Here is a 19799-nt window from a genome sequence, read left to right as displayed (position 1 = left end):
GCCCTGTTGATCTATCTAATGGAGACAGTGGGGTATTGAAGTCCCTCACTATTAATGAGTTGGGATTAATCTGGGTCGTAAAGTCCTGTAGTACTGATTTTATGAAGTTGGGTGCACCAGAGTTTGGTGAATATGTGTTCATGATTGTAATATCTCTTAATTCATTGTTTCTTTGATCAGAATGAAGTGGCCTTCTTTGTCTGTTCCGATTAGTTTTAGTTTAAAGTTTATTTTGTCAGATAGTATAATTGCAATGCCTGCTATTTTCTTAGTACCCTTCGCTTGGTATATATTTTTCCCATCCTTTCACCTTAAGGTAGTGTCTGTCCTTGAAAGTGAGATGAGTTTCTTGCAGACAACAAAAAGATGGGTTTTGTTTCTTAATCCATTCACATAGTCTGTGTGTTTTGATTGGGGAGTTCAGTCCATTAATATTTAAAGTTATTAATGAAAGATGGGTATTGAATCCTGTCATTTTTATTTCTGTTTGATATAGCTGTACTTTTCCACATTTATACCTTCACTGAATTTCTTTCCGCAACCCCTTGGGTATAGTTGTTCCTTTCTTCAGATCTTTGTATTGCTTCCATAACTCTCTGAAGGTCTGGTTTTGTGGACGTGAATTCCTTCATCCTATTTATGTCATGGAAGATTTTTCTTTCCCCTTCGACTATAATAGACATTTTGGCTGGGTATAGTAATCTGGGTTAAGTGCCCCCATTTTTCCCATTTCTCCCTTGGTAATACCCTTCTCCTATGGTCCCACCTCTCTTGAGCTCCTTCTTTCCCTTTCTCCCCAAGGTTCCTGTATAACCTTCCCTTTCCACTCCTATAAATAACCCCATTTTTATCCATTTCTCTCTTAGTAACACCTGTTTCCTGCTGTTTTTCTCTTTCAGGTTCTTTCTTTTTCGATTTATTTATTTATTTTTATGGGGCTTTTGGCCACTCCAACATTCCCCCCTCTGAAGAAGTAATCCTAAAATCTTTTGAGTATTAGATACAAGCTCCCAAATACTTTTGATATTTTTGGCCTTTGGAACAGAGTATGTTGCCAAGGAGCCCAAGGAAATTTTGACTTTTAGCTGAGAAACTGGCTACTTTTCTTTGGGGTCTTTTTACTCTGCCTAGCCAATTCCTACCTCCTATTCTTATCAGGTGTATTTTAAAACAATATTTTGGAAAGATTGAGCTAAATAGAAATACTATAGTGAAATGAATTCCACCTTAGGGCAAACGATTCAGCCCATTTGGCAGATTGCTTGCCTAGCACACACAAAGCCCTGGGTTCCTTCCCAGCTCCACATAAAGTAGATGTGGTAGTGCATGCCTGTAATCCAGGAGGTAGGATCAGGTGGATTGGAAATGCAAGATCACCTTCAACTACATAGTTTGAGGCCAGCCTAAGATACGTGGTACCATGTCTTTTTAAAAAATTGAATTTCACGTGACTTTTGACTTTCTGTACTGTGGCTACTAGAACATTTAAAATTACATATAGGGCTAATGGTTCCTCATCTGATTTTGACCAGGCACATTTGGTGTTAGTAGACGTGTATTTGGGGTTAAATCGATTCCCTTATGTGTGCTGTGCTGTCCCTGCTGTGCAGCAATCCCTGTCTCCATCTGGCCTTCGTTTGGATTGAGAGGGCATTCTTTTTATTTTTTTTAATATTGTTTATTGACTTTTTGTGCATTTCATATAATAGTTCTTAATTAAATTTAGCCCCCTTAGAAGCAACATCTTGTTTTCAGATTATTGGTTTGAAGGTCAGACACTTTTTATCTTTTAAGGACTCCCCTCCCCCACATTACAAAAATAGGGTTTTGATTTGAAAAAGAAAAAATTTAGATTATGTTAATTCCATTTCCCCCTTTTGAGTTATTTACTATTTTTATATTGATTAAAAAAACATATCTTGAGGCTAGAGAGATGCCTCAGCAGTTAAGAACACCGACTGTTCTTGCAGAAGACCTGGGTTCGAATCCCAGCACCCACATGGCAGCTAACAACTGTCCGTAACTCCAGTTCCAGGGGATCCGACAGCCTCTTCTGTCCTCCGTGGGCATTGCATGACATGGGTGCACTTACCTACATGCAGGCATAACACTCATACACATAAAATAAAAATCATAAATAAGGCCAGGCGTGGTGGCACACACCATTAATCCCAGCACTTGGGAGGCAGAGGCAGGTGGATCTCTGTGAGTTCAAGGCCAGCCTGGTCTACATAGTGAGTTCCAGGACTGCTGGGGCTACAGGGAGACCCTGTCTCAAAAAGACCAAAAAAAAATTTTTTTTTTTGAAAACCCCACATATCTTGAGCTGGGTGTGGTGGCACATGCCTTTAATCCCAGCACTCAGGAGGCAGAGACAGGTGGATCTCAGAGACTGAGGCCAACCTGAATTCCAGGTCATTTGGGGCTCAGGGAGACCCTGTCTCAAAAAAAACCAAAACGGTGGGTGGGAGAGATGACTCAGTGGTTAAGTGAACTGGCTGCTTTTGCAGAGGACCCGGGTTTGATTCCCAGCACCCATGGCAGCTAACAACTGACACCCTCTTCTGATCTCCACTGGCATTGCACAACATGGATGCACCTACCTACATGTAGGCATTACACTCATACACATAAAATAAAAATAATAAATACTAAAAAAATAGCAATCTTTCCTTAACCCAGGATTACTAAGACTGGGGCTAGGGTTGTACCTCTGTGGGACAGCATTTGTCTAGCATACCTGAGACCCCGAGTTCTACCCCAGCAACACACACACATACACACACACACACACATACACACACACACACAAAGATAAATAAGCAAGTCATAGCACAAGACCACTAAGACTTTCACCCATGCTTCCTTCCAAGTCCATGGCTTTGGGTTCCGTTTTTACACTGAGGTATGTGGTCCACCTTGAGTTAACATTTGTCTTTTGTGGGAACCCAGGACAAGCCTGTCTCTGTGGTCCTCCCATGTGGGTGCCAGCAGTTACCCTTCATATATCGAAAAGACTGTGGCTCCTCCATGGTCTAGCCTTAACATCTTCATTAGAAGCCACACTGGGACATGCATGTCTGTGGCTCAGCCTCCCTGAGTACTGGAATTATATGCAAGGGCAACCACGCCCTGTTTCTGTTGTTCTGCAGAGAGTATTGATGATCACTGTCTAGCCTGGATCTCACCCGGAGATGCAAAATGATGGTACCCTAGTTCTCTTATCCCTCCTGCATCCATGTGCCAGAATTAAACACTGAATTCCATCACCAGCTATTTGGTTGTAGTTTGTACAGAGAAGGCAAAATACACACTCAAATCTCTTCCATTTCTCTCTCTCTTTTTTTTTTAAACTTGAGGGTTTTTGAAAGAATGTATGTTTTTATTTTATGTGCATGAGTGTTTTGCCTGCATGTATGTAAGTACATCACATTTGTGCAATGTCCATAGAAGCCAGAAGAGGGTGTCAGATACTTGAACTGGAGTTATGGATGGTTGTTAGCTGCCATGTGGGTACAGGGAACTGAATGTGGGTCCTCTGAAAGAGCAGCCAGTGCTTTGAACCGCTAAGCCATCTCTTTAGTCATTTCTTTACAATTTTCAAAATGACAACTCCATTTCCTAATCATTCTTCAATGGAGATCAATGAAGACTAGCTTTATCTTAGTTCCCCCCTCCCCCCAGTGCTAAGGATTAAACCCTAGGAGCTTGTCCCAGGCATAGTGTTACAGCCTTTAATATCAGCACTCAGGAGGCAGAGGCAGGCAGACCTCTGTGATTTTAAGGCTAGCCTTGTCTATATATTGAGTTCCAGGTCAGCTAGGGCTGTAGTGAGATACTGTCTCAAAACAACCAACCCACCCAAAAATCAAACAAACCCACCCACCCCTAGGGACTTCTGTATGCTAGGCAAGTACTATGCCAATGAGCTACACCTCTAGCTGTCTTTTTAGCTTTTGTTTTGAGAGAGGGCCTCACTAAACAGCTCAGGCTAACCTTGAACTTACTCTGTAGCCCAGCTTGGCCTTGAATTTGCAATCCTGCCTGTGCCTCTAGAGTTCTAGGAGTACAGGCCTGTTTTGTTATGCAGAATCGTCTGTGGTTGTGACTTTGCAGACATTTGGATTATCTTCTTGGGATGTGCCCTATGAATAGAGCTGCTGGGTCATGAGCACACGCATGGTGCCATGCAGAGTGGCAGCTGCTCTTCCATGGCTGGCCTCCTGCATGCTGACTCCTCGTCTTGGTGGGCCCCCAGTTTTTTTCCCTGGGCCGCTTGCTCTTGCAGCCCTCACCTAAGGGACCATCTCTCCAACTTTCCAGATGAGGATGCCCCACATCCCTGCTAGGCCCACAAGGCCTGTAGACTACCTGGTGCCTGCCCCTGGGCCATCTCACCTCTCACTTCTGCCCGTGGTTCCCCCAACCCCTCACTGCCTTAGCTCCTTGCAGGGTCTTCTGGAAACCTGTCTCCCAACCCACCCTTACTGCCCTTAACCTGCTCATCACCCACTTCTGTCAGGCTGCAGGCGCTATAGGCAGTAAGCTGCACGTCCTCTGTGCCCACACTGGACAGCTATTCATTGTTTTTTTGTGCAAGACATTTTCTTCTCTGCATATTCAAAGGGGTGGTGATGGAAGCTCTGGAAAGCCTAGAACTTATGTTCTCTCTTGGGGTCTGGGGAAGCAAGTACCAGCCCTCTTCCTCCTCCTCTTCCTCCTCCTCCTCTTCCTCCTCCTCTTCCTCCTCTTCCTCCTCCTCTTCATCCTCCTCCTCTTCCTCCTCCTCCCCTTCCTCCTCCTCCTATTCCTCGTTCTTCTCCTCCCCTTCCTCCTCTTCCTCTTCCTCATCCTCCTCCCCTTCCTCCTCCTCCTCTTCCTCATCCTCCTCCTCTTCCTCCTCTTCATCCTCCTCCTCTTCCTCCTCCTTGTCCTCCTTCTCCTCTATCTTTCTTGGTCTACACTCTGATGGGTTGTCTTCACCTCCACCAACACGTCCTATTCTGGTCTGCTGGGGTGCCTGAGCTGGGCCTACACTGTTAGTGTGACCAGACCAGTGGGTTCATCTCTTGGTGAACGCAGAGCCAATGAGCACAACCAGGTGGTTAGAATGAAGAGAGGTTTGTGAGGAGTGCATGGGAGAGCCTCTTGAAGGCTGTTTCTCCCCAAACAAAGTTGGGGGGTTATATGGGAGACTGGAGGTGGGTGTGTCTCCGCACTTGCTCAGCTCCAGGTCATATGCCAGCTGTCCAGAAAATGGCAGACCCATGCCCTCTGAGGGGAGTTTGGTATCATAATGAGCAACCTGGTAAGCTTCTCTGAGGGTCTTGTCTGAAACAAACAAACAAACAAACAAACAACAAACTTTGAAGGTTCACTTAGAGTGATTTTACAGGGGCAGTAGCTCCCTTGCCCTGTGAGCACAGAGGCTCTTGGTGAAAATGCCAACCTCCCAGCTAACTTGACGGTTTCAGGAGTCTCTTGGGAAGGAACCCACCTGTGTATGTTTTCCATGGCTTCAGCTTGCAGCCCCTGGTCATGTCCTCACCCGAGGGAGGCTGCTTTGCCCTCCAGCATTCTGCAGCATCCTCTCCATGTATCTGTGTGCTGTCTGAGAGAGCTGGTCCGGCTCGGCCCCAGTGCCCGGCACCCCTCACAACTCAGTGTAGGTTGAGTAAATGAGTATGTTTCTTAGGAATACATTTTCTTCTGTTGATTTTATGAAACTGGCCACTAAGTGCAAAGTACAGCTGAGTGTCTGTCTTGGCCTGTGGGTTTCCCTTTCAGGGATTGTATAAAGCAGACCAACGGTTCGGGCCGGGCATTGAGACTTACTCTGATGGCAGTCAGGATGTCGGGCTATGGTTCCGTGAGCACCTGCTTAAGCTGGGGACGGAGGCTCCCAAAAGCTTCTCCCTGCTGAACTACCCAGAGTTCTCAGCCTTCCTCACGGACTCTCGGGAGAGAATCAGCCTCTCAGATGAGGAGAAGGTGGAATGGGGCCCACCTGAGGAGCAGGACCCCTTCTCCTATGATTATAAGAAGTTTCTCCTGAACGATGACCTAACACTGCCTCCGGAGATGCACATTTACTCGACTAACAACAGCCACCTCCCCATGACAGGCTCCCTGCGCAAAGAGCTGGATGCCCGCATCTTCATGAATGAGATCCCCCCATTCATTGAGGATGGAGAACCCTGGTTCATAACAAATGAGACTCCTCTGTTGATCAAAATCCAGAAGCAAACTTATAAGTTCAGGTGATCAGTCTGCCCCTTTCTCCATCCCGTCCCCTCTCTGGCAGAGTCTGATGTCCTCTAGCGCTGGGCCGCTGCTAAGGGCCTGGGAACCACTCAGCATTGCTCATCAGATGAACGTGAATGTGAAGCTCATGCTTCAGTGATTCCAACAGTTCCCACTGTGCTGTTAGGCCAGATGGATGCCCTGAGTGCAGGGAGCCAGGCAGAGTTGTGAGGCATCTATGTCCATGAAGGGGAACAGGACTCTAGGGTCCCACTTGCATACTTTCTAGGAGAGATGTGGCTGGGAGTGGTGTGATGAGTGGGCAGCCATGGTAGTCCCAGAACTGGTGTGGAACCCTGAAGGGAATGTGACTCAGGATAAACCCTGAGCAGAGACCTGAGGGCAAGTCTTGGCATATTGGACCTGTGTGCAGTCCCTGTTCTGTTGGTCAGAGCTCATGCACCCTGAGCCCAGGTTCCCACCTGCCATTAGAGGCTCTGTAGGTCAAGCCCCTGCACAAACCAACATGACAGAAGGGGTTGTTAGTATTATTCTTTGTTAATGAGGGGTCTGGCAGAGAGTCAAGGGTAGGATGCGGGGCAGGAGTGGGACTGGCAAACTGATTAGACTTTTGACCTCTCTAAGGACAGCCATCAGAACATGGCTGTTCTATGGTCTCTGGAGATCCCATCCATACACACAGCCCCAGGAAAGTCAGCACTCACTTGAGGAAAACTACTTAGCCATTCAAAGTTAAAGTGCTCAAGAACCTTTCTCTCCTCTCACATCCTTAAACATCACCCTCAGATTATCACCGAACAGTTTAGAGTGCATTTTATGAGCACAGTGGCTACTTTCCACCCACTCACTCCATTCATCCATACATCCATTCATCTGTGCACCCATCCTTCCATCTATCTACCTACCCACCCACCCATTTATCCATTCCATCATCCATCTATCCACTCACCCACCCATCATCGCTCCATCCATCCATCTGCCCAAGCAGCCACTCATCATCTCTCCGTCCATTCATCTATGCATCTACCCTTGCAGCTATCTATCCAACTACCCATACACCCACCCATCCATCTATCCACCAACCCACAAACCCACCTATCTATCTGCCCACCAATCCATCCATCCATCCATCCATCCATCCATCCATCCATCCATCTATCCGCTCAACCACCCATCTATTTGAAAACATGAGCTCATAATCATTGATAGCTGTTGGGAACATAAAATTCATGGGCCCTTAGTTGTGAAAAATTGTGCACACAGGAAACTTCAACGTTGTGTGGTGACTGGCACGTGGGACATACATATTCTTTATTCAGACAAAAAAGCAAGTGAACAAAAGTTAGGATGTAGGTGCTCAGTCCCAGCAGTGGAAGAATGTGCATGCCAACCTTCTACCCACCATGGCCCTGCTGTTGAGAGTATGTTTCCCAACAGACTCAGAGTGATCCAGAGGAATCAGACATGACCCCTTGCTGGGTCAGCACTTAACCTGAGCACTTCACCTCTGAGCAAACAGGTCTCCTTCTCTGGGTGCTCTGTACTGATTGTTGACTGGCTGGCAGCGCAGCTCAGGGCTCAGGGTGCTGAAGGAGTGAACTGCTGAGGGAGTAGAGGGCCCCAGGTCATATGGACCACTGAGGTGAGAGGAGAGTGAGGGCTGGAGGGAGGTGGCTCCCCTTGGGCTTTTTCTTGCACAAGGTGTTGGGTGAACCAGAACCTGGTCTGTTGCCACTGATGCCTGCTGTGTTACCAGGAACAAAAGGGCTCACACCAGATGGAACATACCAGCCATTCTGGAGGGGAACCGAAGCAGCTTTGGGCCCAGTGGCCCCAAGGAGCAGCTTTCCAAGGAGATGATCCTGAAGGCTGAGGAAGGAGACTACGACTGTGTTTATGGAATCCTGAGGGACAACCTTGCCTATGCTGACGTGGCTGACTCAAAGGGCTACACGGTGCTTGCTGCAGCTGCTGTAAGTCCCTCCCCCACCTGGAGGCTGCCACAGCAACCCTGGCTGCCCAGCTCTCTTGCAGCTTACTCTCATGGTGGGAGTCTGACGAGTGCTGACGGGTCTGCACCTGCTCCTTGGTGGTCAGCACAAACCCATTCACCCAAGTGTGACATGCAAGGCCAAATGGAAGAGGGCTGGGCATGTCCCACCCACTCCTCCACACACTTGACAGTCTCCTCACCAAGGCCAAGCATGAGTGCCGTGTGTCCTGCCACAGTGCAGCCTTATAAAGGCCAGCTTGGGCATCAGGCAGTCCTCCTCATGCCCTACAGAGGGCCAGCCACTATCGTCATGAGTCTGGCTTGTCTCTCTCTAGGTGCATTCTCACCATGACATTGTCAACCTCCTCCTGGATTTTGGGGCTGACGTGAACAAGTGCTCTGACGAGGGCCTTACACCGCTCATCATGTGCTTCCTTAATTACTACCCCAGCAAATCCTTCCAACCCAATGTTGCTGAGAGGACCATACCCCAGGTAAGTCCCTGTTGGCCACCACACCCCCACCATCTACCACCCATCCCTTGTCTCTACCTGAGCATCTACAGCCACCTCCCTGCAATGTGAACCAGTCTCAAAAATGGTAAACGGTAAGACAAGGCCAGTGGGGAAGGGTCAGAAGGGCAGAGCCTGGGAACTCCCTCAGGCGTCCTGAGCTCCAGGTCACAGGTACCAATGGAAATGTGCTCCCTATGAGCCTCATGCATACCAGTTTGGGGTCCTGAGACCTGTCCCTTTCATAGCACGCTGGAAAAGGTGGCATCCATGGCAGTGTACCCATGGCAGGGCCAGAGAACCTGCATTTCCAACAAGTTTCTGGTGATGAAACCACTGGCCCAGGTGCTGTTCTTTGAGAACCGTGGCTGTTAACGGAAGATGGGGGGCGGGGCGTAGTGCCACTTGGCAGAAACATGATTTAAGCTGAAATGTGAGCTATGTGTATAATTAGAATTTTTTGAGTAACTGCATTAAGTAAAACAGGTGAAATTAATTTTAATGATGTATTTTATTTTGCATAAAGCATCCCATGCAGCCAACACACAATACTATAAAGCTAATACAATACAATACTCAGTGTGTAATTGGTATGAAGTGTGCAAGTGAGATGTCTTACCAGTAGGTCATCCTTGGTGTGTACAGCATGGCTTAGGTCTAGACAGGCCATGTTTTGTGGGCTCAGGAGCCACAGGTGGTGCTCTGAGTCTTATGCAGTGGCTGTTCACCCTCCAGTTTTGGGTGTGGCTTCAGAGGTGTCCCTGCCCCTACTAACGTGTGTGGGCTGTGAAAGAGTCCCCAGGCCACCACTCTGGGCCACTGTGGAGCAGGACACTTCAGTTCCTTCCTCTAATGAGGCTCTTTTTGGTGCTTGCTACAGGAACCTCCCAAATTCCCAGTCACCTCCAAAATTTCATTGTCTGGGGAGCCAGTCATGGACCATCTCTTTGGGGTGACTATTCCTATGCCAGGCAGTGAGGGGCATATGTTGCCGATGTGCTACCCAAGCAGCCTGGGTGATGGCCTAGCCCCAAGCACTGTGAAGTCCCGGGAGTCTGCCATTGGGAGGAGCACCTCTCACAGGCAGGACATCTCAGGAAAGGGTGCCAGTAGCAATCCTGAGAAAGAGTCGGAGAACGTGGCAGAAAATCTGGATGCCAGCACCCTGTACAGCATGGAGACAAACTTTGAGTCCACCATGTGTTTGCACAACTACTCCATCCATATCTCCAAGGACATCTTGGAGAAGAGTGCCCAAGCCTACAGCTCACTGAAAGCCTCCTCTGCAGACAAAGGGACCATGCGGAAAATGGCACAGTCTATGGCTGAGTAAGTCACTGGTACTCTATGGCCGGGGCAGAAGGTTGCTCCCACGGCTGCGTCTGTGTGCTCAGTGGGTGCCCATCATTGCCCTGCACCACCATGAGGAGGTTTTTGTAGAGGTGGTGTTCTGTTGTCTGGGCATCTGTGAGACAGGGCACCCACTCCCAGGAAGCCTGCCAAAGGCACCATGGAAGAGGTACATTCTCAACATTTGGGCAGTGTGTGGTGTGTGTGGTGCACTGGACCTCTTGCCACCATGGGAGTCAGTGTTAAACCTCACTGTCTGGCATCTCCCCCAGGAGGGGCTGGCCTGCCATCTCAGAGGGGACCCCAGCAAGGTTAAGTGACTCACGCTGGGCTCAAGCCCTGCAGGGACACAGCTGGAGTTGGCTTTGGAAGTACTGATCTTGGGTGTTTTCAGGAAAGACTGGATGTAGGGGCTCGGGGTGTTTATGTTGTCAGCAGTCCTTGTGGAGTGTCCTCCACCCAGGGAACATCTGCCCTGCCCTATGCAGGGAATCCTAGCCTGGACCCAGGTGTGGCAACCACCCTGAACCTTCCCTCCATCCCATGACCTCATGCTGCTGGTTCCTACAGACGCAGAAACCGCTGGTTGACCATCAAGTTGCTGCTGCGTCGTGGTGCTGACCCCAACCTGTGCAGCGTGCCCATGCAGGCCCTGTTCTTTGCTGTGAAGGCTGGGGATGTGGATGGGGTGAGGCTGTTGTTGGACAGCGGGGCCCGAACTGACATCCAGTATCCACCACAGGTAGGCGCCCACAGTCAGCGGGCCTCTCCAGTGATGTGGGCGTGGGATATGTACAGACCCCTAGATCCGTCTTCACTCAAGCCTGTAGCTCCTCAGGGCTGTCAGTGGAGCTGATTCACCCTGCCAGAAAATGCCTGGTGTGTGAGGTGTTGGTGCCAGTGTTGGAGGAAGGAGGCTCGCTGCTGCAGTCTCAGGTGTCGGCAGGTACCATGTAGAAGCGATGTCTCTCAGCGCTCTGTCACGTGTGCAGTTTGCTCACATATTTCCTTCCTTCCCTCTGTTTGAAGAAGCCGTAGGATTAAGAACTTGCTGAATGGAGGGGAGAGGAGGGTCAGATCCAATCCATCTTCTTTCACCAGGGGTGTTAGCTTCATGGAGAGACAGCAAAGCAAAATATTTGGGCTTGAAACCTTCTAGCCCAGCAAATCCAACCAGCAAAAAACAAACCTCAATTTCCTGCACATGTATCTAAAAGTAAAAAAAAAAAAAAAAATTTGTGTGTGTGTGTATGTGTATACACTCGCATGTGTGTAGTGGTGTGTACCCCGTATGCATACAGGTGACTAGAGAGGCCAGAAGACATCGTTGGATCCCATGGAGCTGGAGTTACAGGTGGCTGTAAGCCTCCTGCTGTGGGTGCTGGGAACTGAACTCTTTTTGAGAGAGCACCAAGACCCTTTTTTTTTTTTGTTTTTTTTTGGAGACAGGGTCTCTCTATACCCCCAGCTGGCCTGGAACTCCCTTTGTAGACCAGCCTAGCCATGAACTCACAGAGATCTGCCTGCCTCTGCCTCCCGAGTGCTGGGATTAAAGGTGTGCGCCACCACGGCCGGCTAGAGAGCACCAAGTGCTTTTAGCTGCTGAGCCATCTCCAGCCCCTCTACGTCTCCTGGCCAGTGCTGCCAGGCTTCTTCCCATTCTGAGCCAGGCCCCCCTCAGGAAACTTGTTTGAAGGACACTTTGCCCTTGAATACATGAACCTGAGTGCAGGCTTGATTCTTGGAGAAAATATACTGGAAGCTGTCATTGAGCTTCCTGGTGGACTCCTGACTTTAGGCGGTTCAGCTTGTTTAAACCTCATTTATACCCAGGCCACCTGAGCAGTAGACACTCTCCAGCCCTGCCTGGTCTTCGCTGCCCTCCTTTACTAAAAATCACTGCCGGGAGGTGCATGTGGCGTCCAGTTCCCTCCTCCCACTGTCCTTACGACAACCCGAGGCAAGATTCTCCAAAACTGCCATTTGGAAAATCCTGACGAATTTATTGGGCTTGCTAACAGAGCATAGGGTGGGGGTTTACTTACGGAAGAGTGGGTGCCCCCCATTTACAGCTGCACTGGAAAGTCCACACTCAAACATATATCCTGTAACTTCCCAACAGCCGCACAGAATGGCAAGAGGTACCTCATAGCATTCTTGGCTTATATATCCTTACCGCCACCCCCAATGCAGCTAAGGTGGACTGATTGGGTGGGAGGGGTAACAAACTCCCCCCTTGACTCCTTTCTACGTGTGGGAAGGAGGTGTGATTATAGCTTGCCAGCATGGTGGTCAGAGGACACTTCCAGGTAACACCTCCCCCCCCCCACAGCTCTGGAAGCCCCTTTCTCAGGCACAGAACCCAGGCCACCTCAACTCCCCAAGGCCCTGGAAGTCACCCAACCATTGTGCCTTAGAGAGAAGGTCAGAATGAGGCTGGGCTTTTTTCACAGTCCTGTCTGACCTGACTCCCGTTGTTGGACTGCCCTATAAGACAGGGTGAGGAATATCACCTCATTGTAGCTCAACCATATCAGTGTCTTAGAGCATGAACAGTCACATACAGTTGGAGAAGTAAAAGTTAAAAGCCTCTTCATGTTAGTTCAAGTGGTTAGATTAGTTTGCTCCAAACTTGAAACCCCACAGGCCTACAGTGAGGTGCCTGGGGCCTAGTGAGGCTCTGGGTGCCTGCCTCCTCCCTGGATGGCTTCATGCTACACATACTGTTCTGCACCTTATTTCTTTAAATTATTTTTTGTTATTGTTGAGACAGAGTCTCATGTAGCCCAAGCTGGCCTTGAACTGGCTGTAGAGTAGAAACTGGCCTTGAACTTGTGATCTTCCTGCCTCAGTCTCCCAAGTAGCTGGGATCATAGTCATGTAGCACCACACCTAGTTGAGGAGGTTATAGTAAAACAGTAACTTCAATCTTTGATTTTTTTTTGGAGGGCAGGGTCTTGTGTAGCCTAGTCTAGCTTCATATTTGAGGATGATCTTGGACTCCTGATCATCTGTCTCCACCTCCCCAGTGCTGGGATTATCAGTGTGCACCACCATGCTCAGCTCTTTGCATCTGGGCTGGGATGAAGTGCTGTGAATAAACTGATTTCTGTGCCACTGTGCAACCACTACTAAGAGACTAAGCTCCCCATGATGGTCTTGCTCACCGTGTGGCTGCAGTTGGGCCTCATAAGATTTTATTCCCTTTCCAGGCCCTAGCATGGCAGGAGCCCACCGTTTCCCATCCCCTCAACATATAGCCAGTGCTCTCCTGGGTGGAAAGTGACAGCTCATCGGTTCAGTTTTGCATTCCTTATGTTGGTGGTAAGGTTTAACATGTATCCACTGTGTTAGTCACCTCAGGTAATTTTTGTTCTTTTGAGACAGGGTCTCCTGTACCCCCAGCTGACCTGGAACTCATTATGTAGACCAGGATGACCTCAGTTTCACAGAGATCTGCCTGCCTCTGTCTCCTGAGTGCTGGGTTTAAAGGCATGTGCCACCACATCCAGCTCACTTCAGGTATTATAACAACATCCCCAAGGCAGTCAATTTGTAACGTAAAAAGGCTTATTGAGTTCATGGGTTTGGAGATTGCACTGCAGAACTGGACAGCCTCAATGCTTTGAGCCTGTTGTCATGGTAGGAACATGGGGAGCAAAGTGCTCACATCCTGAGCCAGATGCAAGAAGGAAAGAGGGTGGGCTGGGGTTTTGCTATCCCCTTCCAGGACATGCCCCACATGGCCTCAGACTTGCCACTAGGTCCCATCCCTCTAAGGTGCCAACACCTCCTAGCAGTGGGGACCAAGCCTTTAACACCTGGGTCTCTGGGGGACACTCCCATTTTCAACTCTGTGGAATGCCCAAACACGACCCATTTGGGGGTATGGAGATTGCTTCACTGTGCGGCACACAGTGTTATGTAGCCTGGCCGGGATTTCAAACACTGCTGAATATGAATGTTGATATCAGCAGTGTGAGCAGAGTGTATCTTTGCTCATTTTCCTCATTTTCCTAAGGAGGGCACCTGGAGTGAGGTGGGGTTGGGCATCTGGGGATAGAATGTCCTTACTGCATGTGGGCAGAGAACAACGCACATGAGAGAACGCTCTCAAAGTGAGGCTGGGAGCCTTGGTCCCTGCCCTCTGCCACCTCTGCTCCACGCCGCTGCATTTCCAGCATGTCGGCTGCCAGCATAACCCTGTCTGGATCTGACAATATGTTTTAGGGATTTTGCTGGGCATTGAATTTTGCTCCGTGTAAGTCCCTCATGGATTCCTGTGTGCTCAGCATGTCCTGATTTAGTCCTTCAGCAGAGCTTGTGCAGCAAAATAGAGTCCTCATGTTGCTAGGAACGCTGTTGCTGTCATTTATGCTAAGTAACAGGGCAACTGGGTGCAGCATTCTGGGTTCAGAATTGTCTTTGGAGACCTTCTTTTTGTCTGGAGACAGGGTTTGAATTCTCTGTGGAGTTGAGGATGACTGAATTTTGACTCTCCTGCTTCCACTTCCTCAGTCCTGGGACTACAGGCACACACCAGGATGCCCAGTTTACATAGTGCTGGGGATGGAGCCCAGGGCTTCGTGCATGCTAGACAGGCAGTCCACCAACAAGAGCCACATCCCAGCCCTTTTTGAGGACTGGGGAGGCGTGTTCTGCTGTCATCTAATGTGAGGTGGTCTGACTGTTAGAGATCCCAGCTTCTCTCTGAAGCTGGTCTTCCTGTTTGGGAGCGTGGGACTTGCCATGGCTCATTCGTGAACACTTCCTTCCATGATCCTCTTGGCTGTCCTGGGTTCTCCAATGACTCTCTTATGTTTCCTTAATTGGTACTGGTGGGGAGGCATAGTTTCTGGATATTTTTTTTTTTTGTTTTTTTGGGTGGGGGGAGACAGGGTCTCCTTGTAGCCCTAGCTCGCCTGGAACTCACTATGTAGACTAGGCTGGCCTTGAACTCACAGAGATGTGCCTGCCTCTGTCTCCTGTACCACATCTGGCTAGTTTCTGGGTTTTGTACTGTCACTTTTGGGCGGCTCCCTGGCCCCATCTCCTGATTTACTCTTCAGCTGTGTCCATCTGCCATTTGCCTTAATTGTTGTTTTTGCTATGGCTAGGTTTGAGAAGTTTGAGAACTGCACTTGGCATGGATGTGATGCCCCCTGGCCTTTCTGATGATGCAAGCCATACGGTGTGAAACCACAGGCATTGCTGCACTCACTGTTCACTTGTGTGCACCACCATCGATGGCCCTTAACCTCTGGTGTGTTAGGTGGTTGTTGGCTGCATGCTGCTGCTGGTCTCAGCTGTGGGTGTTGGCTGTGTGGTGAGGCAGGGCTCCTCTCTGCCTGTGCCTACTCCATGCCTGGGTCAGCAGCTATGGGAGGCTGCATCAGACCTGGCACCGTGCCAAGCCAGTGCTACCTCTCCACCTTCCCAGCAGGGCACATGGTGTGGCTCTTTGCTTATTTCCCTGCCACATCCCCCTCTGTGGGCTCTTTCTTCATCCAGCATTCGGGGGGGCGGGTCTCCAGGTGCTTTTCTCCTGGGACACCTTCTTGTTTGAGCAGGATCATACTTGAGGGGACTGGGCTGGGGGCAGGTGTGTTGTGTCCACTTCACTGTGGCCAACTACATGCTCTGGTCACACTCTTCCTTGATGGTATTCACTCTGAGGGCTGGGTTCTCTGTGACCATCTCTGAGCTGCTGGCCTCAGGGATTAATGGGCAGAGGGTTGCTGCTGAGGGTGAGTTAGAAGGCTGGTCAGGAGCTAAGTGGCTATCAGGGTGGTGACATGTGACCCCAGACAGGCAGGGACAGAAAGGTACTTTTCCTAGAAGGAGGTGTCAGACATATGGCTTTAAGTCAAGCTGGTTCAGGCCCAGCTTTCACACGTGGGGCCCTGGACACCTGTGGGTGGCAGATTGAGAGTTTCCAGGCCATTCTACCTCTGCCTGTGGGCCTCCTGGTCCTGCACCGTGGGGGTTGGTGAGAAAGAGATGGTGCTCTTGTAACCTGAGATGACTGTGGTGAGGTGTGGATCCTCTCACCCATCCAGGCAGCGAGGTCCCTGGCCTCAGACACCAGCCTGGCCCTCACTGGCCCCCACTGCACTTCCTCTGCAGCTGCGGTCCCTAACCCCGCTTCACATTGCAGCCTCCCTTCCCGGGGAGGAGGGCGTCAGGATCACAGAGCTGCTCCTTCACGCAGTCACCGATGTGGACGCCAGGGCAGCCGACCAGGATGATGTGTACAAAGCTGGCAAGGTGTGATTCTCTCTGGACCAGCAGCTGCAGCTGCACCTGTGGTGGTGGGGGGAGAGGGGACACACCTGCATACTCTGTTCACTGTGTTCCTTGGCTTGGCTGAGTTGGCCAGGGCCCCTCCTGGCGTGGGCAGGAGGCCGGGTTGATCAGGTATTTACCACTGGCCACAGGAGGAAGCACAGCAGGCATGGCTGGCACACTTGTGAGACTCAAGGACAAAAATAATTAAGGGCTGGAGCTATAGCTGGGCATGGTAGCACACACCTTTAATGCGAGTATTTGGGAGGAAGAGGCAGGCAGAGCTCTGTGAGCTCAAGGGCAGCTTGGTCTACATATCAAGTTCTCATCCAGCTAGGGCTATATAGTGAGAGTCTGTTTAAAATAAACATAAACAAACAAACAAACAAATAAAAATAGCTGAGGATGGGCTTAGTTGGTTGGTAGAATGCCTTCCTAGCATGCCAGCACTTGGGAGGATGTTCTGAGAGTCAGAGTGGCCTCAGGGAGGACTTTGGCGGCCAGGCGTGTCCTGAGCTCTGTAGGAAGAATCCCTAGAGCTCTAGCGTGGGTAAGAAGCTGCTGCATCCAGGCTCAGTGGTGAGGAACTCGTGGCTGGCTCTGATTGGCAGGTGGGCGCTAGGGGATGGCCTGTCTCAAGTCTTGCATTTACACACAGATTGACCTGCCGCCTTCTAGCCTGAAGCTCAACAATGAGCCGGGCCCACCCAGCAGCTACTATACCAAGTACATATACCTCCCCGAGGAGGGTGGAAGGACGGCTCTGCATGTGGCCTGTGAACGAGAGGATAACAAGAAGGTGGGCCACAGGGCCTGCTGGGTTGGCTGGGCTGCTGGGGCCCTGGGCCTGCTGGGTTGCCTGGGCTGCTGGGGCCGAGTGTGGCTGTGGGGAAGGGGGACGGCTGAGGCCCCAAACCCTTAGGGCTGCCACTGGAGATGCATGCGTATCTATCTGTAAGCTTGCCCCTGTAAGTCAGGAGTGTACATCATGTGTGTATATGTATGTGGGTGCTGCACTGGGCACCTGTGTGTCTCTGTGGCATGTATGTGGCAGGAGAATGTGACTCTGGTGGGAGTGGGCACCCCTGCCTTGCTGGCCCCTCACTGTGAGTCCTGGCTGCTGTGTCCAGGCTGGGGACCCAGAAGTTTCCCTAGTGGTTTTGGAATACCTCATTTTGGAGTAGACCACTTCAGAGGCTCATGTGCACGCATGCACTGAAGAACTATGGACCACATGTGGACACACAGCTTTCTGGGCCCAGACTGCCATGTGAAATCAGTTTTGTACTTGGTCAGACGTGCTTGGGATCTAGGGGCTCCCAACCCCCTCGGTCATCCCCACACTTTGGCTGCCTGTGTCCCCTGGTCCTGCAGTCACTGGCTCCCATCTGCCTTGGGATTTATTCTCAGAAGGCTGGTGTGGGAACTGCTCAGAGAAGGCTGAATGCACAGGTGGATGAATTGGGAGGCTTGGACCTGCTAAGCCTGTTCCAAATGGTCACAGAGCACAGAGGAAATGGAGCCTCAGTTCACCCCTATGAGATCATATAATGACCCTGGCTCAGGACAGAGCAGGATGTCTGCTCAGGGTGGAAGTCCTCAAGTGTGAGGCTGTGGGGGAGTTCCCAGGGTACAAGCAGAGGCTCACAGTGTGGTGCTGGGTTGGGCAGACAGTGGACTGTAGCGACTGGCCCATCATGTCAGAACCCCCTCAGAGGACAGAGGAGAAGGAGTGGACCCAGAGTCTCACTGGCCTGACCAGAACCACTAGAGGGGTGCTGTGAACTGTTAAGAACAGGGACAGGGAGGCTCTAAGAAGTCAGGCTAACCAAGGCCTGGGTCAGTAGGTGAGAGCTTGAACACTCACTTTCCGCTTGTGTACAGATTTCAGATTTAGAAATGTTTTGGGAAAATAGAAGACACTAAAATTACATCAAGGGGAGATCAGTGGTGACGGTATGGCTGCAGCAGTCAGCCATCACACCTACATTCCAGTAGGCAGAGGAACATGGAGAAGCTTTCCCAAGAGCCCCTCAGCAGACTTCTGGCATCACATTGGCCTAGTCACTGAGGCTCCACGAAAGGAGCAGGGGAGAGAGACTGGTCCCCATCTTTTGCTGTAGCCTGAGAGTGTGGTATCAACAGAGTCCAGTGGGGCAGCTGGAGAGACGGCCCCACACTGCGGTGGGGGACAGAGGGTCTGTAGATCAGACCACGGACAGTCTTGTGGAAAGAGGTTTACATGTAGGCCCAGGGAAAGGAACATCCCTCAGGCACCCCGCCAAGGGTCAGGGCCTTCAGTGTGGTCATGTGACCCTCGCTGTCTTCTGTCCTTTGAAAACCCATTTCCATCCAGTTTTATCCATCAGTGCCCTTCCTGTTTTCTACCCGGAAATGCGGACTCTTTGGATGTGTTTGAGGGGCCCCGTCTCCCCTGCCTCTGGGTCCCTGTTTGGAGTGTCTGCTCAGGTGGTGCTGGCATGAGGGGTGGACAGCTGAATGATGCTTGGCTTTGTGGCACTCTGGGTTATTGGTGTCTATGTAGGGCTCCTCCAGAGTGCTCCTACTTCACCTGGTCTACCTTTCTCCCCACAGTGTGCCAGGGACGTAGTCCAGCTCCTTCTCTCCCACAGAGCAAATCCCAACATGCTGTGGAGCGGTCACTCCCCACTCTCTCTGTCCATTGCCAGTGGGAATGACCTGGTGAGCATGCCTGCATGCTTAGCTCCTATGTACCCTTGCAACCACACACTCAGTGCCTGTGCTGCTGCTCCCTCCACTGACCAGGCCCTCATCAGCCACTGGGTTTGCTGTTGTTGGCCATTTGTCCACTTTTCTATCTGTTTATCTGCTCAACCTCCCAGTTACCAACCCATTCCGCCACCCACCTGCCAATCCAGCCACGTAGCCATTCAGCCTGTTTCCACCCACCACTTACCCACTCACCCACCCACCCATCCATCCACTCACCCACCCATCCATCCATCCATCCATCCATCCACCCATCCATCCATCCATCCATCCACTAACCCATCCGTCCATCCATCCATCCATCCATCCATCCATCCATCCATCCACTCACCCACCCAGTCCATCCAACTACCCATCCATCCGTCCACCAACCCACCCGTCCATCCATCCACCCATCTTCCCATCCACCCATCCATCCACCCATCCATCCATCCTTCCATCCATCCATCCATCCACCCACCCACCCATCCATCCATCCATCCATCCATCCATCTATCCCCCATCATCCATCCCCCATCCATCCATCCACTCACCCACCCATCCATCTACCCATCCACTCACCCACCCATCCATCCACTCACCCACCCATCCATCCATCCATCCACCCACCACCCATCCATCCATCCATCCATCCACCCGCCACC

General features: G+C 50.6%; 1 protein-coding gene across 6 annotated transcripts in view; it reads left to right on the top strand.

Moving 5' to 3' along the window:
• Ankmy1 (ankyrin repeat and MYND domain containing 1) overlaps window positions 1-19799 on the top strand; it is a 49209-nt gene that overhangs the window by 16243 nt on the left and 13167 nt on the right. For 4 of the 6 annotated variants that reach the window (XM_029561639.1, XM_029561636.1, XM_029561637.1 and 1 more), the window contains 8 exons: window positions 5788-6260; window positions 8021-8237; window positions 8593-8751; window positions 9650-10098; window positions 10690-10861; window positions 16246-16386; window positions 17063-17203; window positions 19000-19107. In XM_029561639.1, coding sequence (XP_029417499.1) covers window positions 5788-6260; window positions 8021-8237; window positions 8593-8751; window positions 9650-10098; window positions 10690-10861; window positions 16246-16386; window positions 17063-17203; window positions 19000-19107 — 1860 coding nt within the window. The remainder of the gene's footprint in view (window positions 1-5787; window positions 6261-8020; window positions 8238-8592; window positions 8752-9649; window positions 10099-10689; window positions 10862-16245; window positions 16387-17062; window positions 17204-18999; window positions 19108-19799) is intronic. The other 2 variants (XM_029561640.1, XM_029561641.1) reach the window with 2 other exon arrangements.

Source organism: Nannospalax galili, unplaced genomic scaffold (genome assembly GCF_000622305.1).
Source record: "Nannospalax galili isolate Female #2095 unplaced genomic scaffold, S.galili_v1.0 scaffold453, whole genome shotgun sequence".
NCBI lineage: Eukaryota > Metazoa > Chordata > Mammalia > Rodentia > Spalacidae > Nannospalax > Nannospalax galili.
The sequence above is the reverse complement of the archived record's forward strand: the minus strand, read 5'-3'. Positions and strand labels throughout refer to the sequence as shown.